Genomic DNA, 5,000 nt, shown 5'->3' with positions numbered 1-5,000 from the left:
ACTCCTTTTCTGGTTCTTGTTCTTCTCCTTTCTTCTACTACTTCGTCTTCATCTGATCCGATTATTATGGATTCTTATGTTGAATATCGTCTTTATTTTGTCCTTTTATTCACCTGCTTCCTTTTGGTTTTATTCTGCTCGTTTCTTTTCCTTTTCCCTTATTCTTGTTCCTCTTCTTCTGGTTCTTGTTGTTTTTGTTGTTCTTCTTCTTCCTCTTCTTCTTGTTCTTCTTGTTCCTCTTCTTGTTGTTCTTCTTCTGGTTTTTGTTCCTCTTTTTGTTGTTCTTCTTGTTCCTCTTCTTGTTGTTCTTCTTTTGGTTCTTGTTGTTGTTCTTCTGGTTCTTGTTCCTCTTCTTCTGGTTCTTGTTGTTCTTCTTCTGCTTCTTGTTGTTCCTCTTCTGGTTCTGGTTCTTGTTGTTCTTCTTGTTCCTCTTCTTGTTGTTCTTCTTCTGTTTTTTGTTCCTCTTCTTGTTCCTCTTCTTGTTGTTCTTCTTCTTGTTCTGGTTCTTGTTGTTCTTCTTCTGGTTTTTGTTCCTCTTCTTGTTCCTCTTCTTGTTGTTCTTCTTCTTGTTCTGGTTCTTGTTGTTCTTCTTCTTGTTCTGGTTCTTGTTCCTCTTCTTGTTCTTATTCTGCTTGTTATTGTTATTCTTCCTCTTCTTTTCGTCACATTTATTTGTCACCTCCATGTTGTGCCTTTGTTTTCCTCCATCTGTGTTTTTCTTGTCTTTCTTTGCCGCTGAGTTTAGTCTTTCGTAATGTCCCTGAACGCACCGTCACGAAGCCGCTTCCTTCTCTCCTCAGGACGTGGACACCATCTATCTCACCCAGGACACCCGCGAGCTCAACCTGCAGGACTTCATCCACCTGGAGAACAGGTGAGTTCATCACCCGGTGAAGGTGAGGAGGAGGAAGAGCTTTACCCGCCTGCTGTGGGATTTGTTTCTCACAAAAAATGTGTTTAAATCAATGCTGTCTTTTGTTGTCTTTTCACTTTTCAATCTAAATCAATCTCTCACATCTGGAAGGTTTTATTTATGTATTTATTGCAGAGATCTGGTGGCGATCATCGCAGCTCTGGAGTTCAACCAGTGGTTCACTAAACTCTCCACCAAGGACTACAAACTGGTAACAAACCAGCGTGCACCTTTTTAAAACAAATAAAAAAAACAGAATGTGACAGAATTATGACCGTGTGTGTGTGTGTGTATGTGTGTCCTCCAGTCGACTGATATCTGTGACCAGATCTTAAGAGTGGTGTCCCGGTCCAGCCGGCTGGAGGAGCTGGTGCTGGACAACACGGGACTCAAAAGGTCAGAGGTCAACCTCCAGTGCATGAAACCACTTTGATTCCTCGCCCTCAAATGAGAGCAAATAACCCGTTTGTGACTCCGGACACAAAGTCCATGCAGGATACCGACTGCGTGTTTGTTATCTTCTTGATTGTGCGTGAGGAAGTATGACATCATCACGTCGTCGCTACATTGTTTTTGTTTCTTTCTCTTCTTCAGTGATTTTGCTCAGAAATTGGCCACCGCGCTGTCGTACAACCCGGCCTCCACGCTGCACACGCTCAACCTGAGCAACAACTCCCTGGAGGACAAAGGTCAACGCGTGTGCACACACACACACACACACACACACACACACACACACATAGTTGGCACACTAATATGGGTCATAAATGTGTCCTTAAAGATAGGGAGGAGGTTTTCTTCATGATAAGGCCCATTAGAAGCATTTATAATGCTCTGTTCTAACTCACACAGGCTCCGCCCTCTAGTGGACTCTGCGGTATTACCCACACAGTCCAGTAGCAGGCTCCCCCTGTGCTCATAGAACTAGGGTTACAATAATGTAACCACCTTTACTGTTACGGCTCACAGAGGTGACGTCATGCGCCCTCTGGTGGCCACGCTGGAGCCATCAGCTCTTTGAGGTCTAAGTGTGTGTGTGTGTGTGTGTGTGTGTGTGTGTGTGTGTGTGTGCGCAGGTGTTGCTGCTCTGAGTGCTCAACTAGCCAAGCTTCCCATGGGCCTAAAGCACCTGAACCTCTCCAGGACCTCCATGACCCCTAAAGGTGAACACGCAGAAAATACATATATACTTCATTATTGTCCTGAGTCACTGTGTCGGGGCATATACTTCTATACACCCAGAGGAGTCGCCCCCTGGTGGTCAGGAGAGAGAATGCAGCTTTAACACATGAAGCATATACTTCTATACACCCAGACGAGTCACCCCCTGGTGGTCAGGAGAGAGAATGCAGCTTTAACACATGAAGCATAGACTTCTATACAACCAGAGGAGTTGCCCCCTGGTGGTCAGAAGAGAGAATGCAGCTTTAACACATTAAGCATATACTTCTATACAACCAGAGGAGTCACCCCCTGGTGGTCAATAGAGAGAATGCAGCTTTAACACATGAAGCATAGACTTCTATACAACCAGAGGAGTTGCCCCCTGGTGGTCAGAAGAGAGAATGCAGCTTTAACACATTAAGCATATACTTCTATACAACCAGTGGAGTTGCCCCCTGGTGGTCAGTAGAGAGAATGCAGCTTTAACACATGAATCATAGACTTCTATACAACCAGAGGAGTCGCCCCCTGGTGGTTCACTGCTCACCTGAGTTTGTCGCTTCCTGCAGGTGTGAACATTCTCTGTCAGGCTCTCGCCGCCAACCCGGCGGTCGCCGCCGCTCTCGTGCACCTCGACCTGTCGGGAAACTCGCTGAGAGGCGACGACCTGCCGGTACGCAGCCGCCTCCCCGTCCCGCCGTCACAGCTCCTTCACGCTTTTGAGTCAAAACATCGGACAGTGATGTGTTCTCTGTTTGTTCTGCGCAGAACCTGCACAGCTTCCTGAGTCACCCAAACTGCCTGCAGACTCTGGACTTGTCCAACAGCGACTGCTCTGTGGATCAGGTGAAGGCCGCTCACACGCAGAAATACAAACACTGCTTCCTGCTTCTTCAGACATTCTTGTGAAAGACGTGAACCTGCTTTTAGTTTTGCTTAAGCTCAGTTTTGTGTTGTTTTTTCAGGTGTGTGCGTCTCTGCTCAGAGGAGCTTTGAAGCATCTCTCCGTCCTCAACATGTCGAAGTCGGTCTTCTCTCACAGGTCAGATATTAAACTCACATCCATCCATCAGCAGACAACTCATGAACACATCTAATATTACAGATATTTTGCAGACTCTCTGACTTGGATCGGCACATTATTTCACTATTAAATGATTAAATGTTCATTTAACTTAACGAACAGTACGAGGTTTTGTTGACGCGTCTCTCCTCCCGTTCCTCACAGGAAGTGTAAAGAAATCTCTCCGTCCTTTAAGCAGTTCTTCAGCAGCGCTGAGGCTCTGAGCTCCGTCAGCCTGTCGGGAACCCGGCTGCCTCTCGAGGCTCTGAAGTAAGAAAACACAAACAGAGCTGGAGCAGATCGCTGAATATGTGGTCAATGCATTGTAGTATCTAAATATGTATTACATTCAGAGAAAATGTTTCACTGAGAGAGAAGGTTTCATACAAGGACAAATCCATAAAAACATAACAAGAAAGACTTATAAGTGAAGAGAACTGAGAATAAAACAAATGCAGCCAACATGATTTTTTTTCTTCATTAAAACGTTTCCTAAAAATATCAAGCAGAAAAATACATTTGATATTTTTTGGAAAAAAAGAATTATCTTTTTACTTTATTTATTATTTCATCTACTTGTGTATTTTTTCTTTCTTCACTTATTATGTAACTTGTATTGTTTATTAATGTTCTCTGTATGCTCTGCATTGTTAGAATATTTTGAATTTTTTTTAAGAACGTATCCTAAAAATATCAAGCACAAAAATAACCTTGATATTTTTCAAACTAGATATTTTTCAAACTAGACCCAAACTAGACCCTATTTTCCCTTTTTTTATATATATATATATATTTTGTAATGGTCCAGTGTTGAGGGAGAACCACTAAGCGGGTCACGTGATCACGTCGTCACTGCCAACGTTGGTCCACTAGAAAGTGTCGACCATAACAACGATGCGTGACTCCATGTAATCTGCTGTAATGAGCTGTTGTGCGATGACTCGCGTGCCTTCCCGCCTGCAGAGCGCTGCTGCTGGGACTCGGCTGCAACCCGAACCTCAGTGACGTGTCTCTGGATCTCAGCTGCTGCGAGGTAAACCTCACACGGACCTCAAACGCCTCCAGGATCCTGTAGCTCTTCACGAAGCAGCACTTTAGCTTCAGTTCACTATTCGAGATCCAGCTCTCTCTCTTTCGCTCTCAGCTGCGTTCGGGAGGATCCCAGATCCTGGAGGGTTGTGTGGCGGAGATTCCCAACATCTCCAGTCTGGACATTTCTGACAACGGTGAGGAACATTTCTAGAGTTTGGAGCCTCCGTGATGGCCACCGCCATCTTGCCTTTTGAACCCGGACGTGTTCATGTTTGTGTGCTGCGTTTCCCTCCAGGTCTGGACATGGATCTGACCACCCTGCTGGTCTGGCTGGCCAAGAACCGCTCCATCAGACACCTGTCTCTGGGCAAGAACTTCAACAACATCAAGTCCAAGTGGGCGACACACACACACACACACACACACACACACACACACACACACACACACACACAACGTATACATTAATAGAGTTGGGTTGTCACTTGATCACATTTTTAATTGTCGAGTAACTTTTCCCCAGAAATGTGTCTCAGGTTCTGGACACCCTGGTCCACATGATCCAAGAGGAGGACTCAGTGAGTGGAACTTTTCTTTCTTTGTGTCTTCTTCCTTTGTTGCCCATCACTTAGCCCTCATTCATTAGACACTCTGGATAGAATCCTCCCATAAAGAATCGTTTCCCCTGCAGCCGCTGACCTCGCTGTCGCTGGCTGATTCCAAGCTGAAGACCGACATGTCCATCGTCCTCAACGCCCTGGGCAGCAACACGTCTCTGACCAAGCTGGACATCAGTGGAAACTCCATGGGAGACATGGGGGCCAAGAT

At 45.4% G+C, this 5,000-nt stretch overlaps 1 protein-coding gene across 1 annotated transcript in view; it reads left to right on the top strand.

The window, feature by feature from the left end:
• Positions 1-5,000, top strand: part of carmil1 (capping protein regulator and myosin 1 linker 1) — a gene marked incomplete at its 5' end in the record, with an annotated part of 26,932 nt that overhangs the window by 9,645 nt on the left and 12,287 nt on the right. Inside the window, 14 exons of the mRNA XM_079231946.1 lie at positions 801-874; positions 1,049-1,124; positions 1,221-1,309; positions 1,508-1,602; positions 1,990-2,076; positions 2,647-2,750; positions 2,846-2,923; positions 3,043-3,119; positions 3,306-3,410; positions 4,104-4,173; positions 4,285-4,366; positions 4,468-4,567; positions 4,696-4,750; positions 4,864-5,000. The exon at positions 4,864-5,000 is cut by the window's right edge and continues 36 nt beyond it. Coding sequence (XP_079088072.1) covers positions 801-874; positions 1,049-1,124; positions 1,221-1,309; positions 1,508-1,602; positions 1,990-2,076; positions 2,647-2,750; positions 2,846-2,923; positions 3,043-3,119; positions 3,306-3,410; positions 4,104-4,173; positions 4,285-4,366; positions 4,468-4,567; positions 4,696-4,750; positions 4,864-5,000 — 1,229 coding nt within the window. The remainder of the gene's footprint in view (positions 1-800; positions 875-1,048; positions 1,125-1,220; positions 1,310-1,507; positions 1,603-1,989; positions 2,077-2,646; positions 2,751-2,845; positions 2,924-3,042; positions 3,120-3,305; positions 3,411-4,103; positions 4,174-4,284; positions 4,367-4,467; positions 4,568-4,695; positions 4,751-4,863) is intronic.

The sequence above is a fragment of the Taurulus bubalis genome (assembly GCF_910589615.1).
Source record: "Taurulus bubalis genome assembly, chromosome: 16".
Taxonomy (NCBI): Eukaryota; Metazoa; Chordata; class Actinopteri; order Perciformes; family Cottidae; genus Taurulus; species Taurulus bubalis.
The sequence above is the reverse complement of the archived record's forward strand: the minus strand, read 5'-3'. Positions and strand labels throughout refer to the sequence as shown.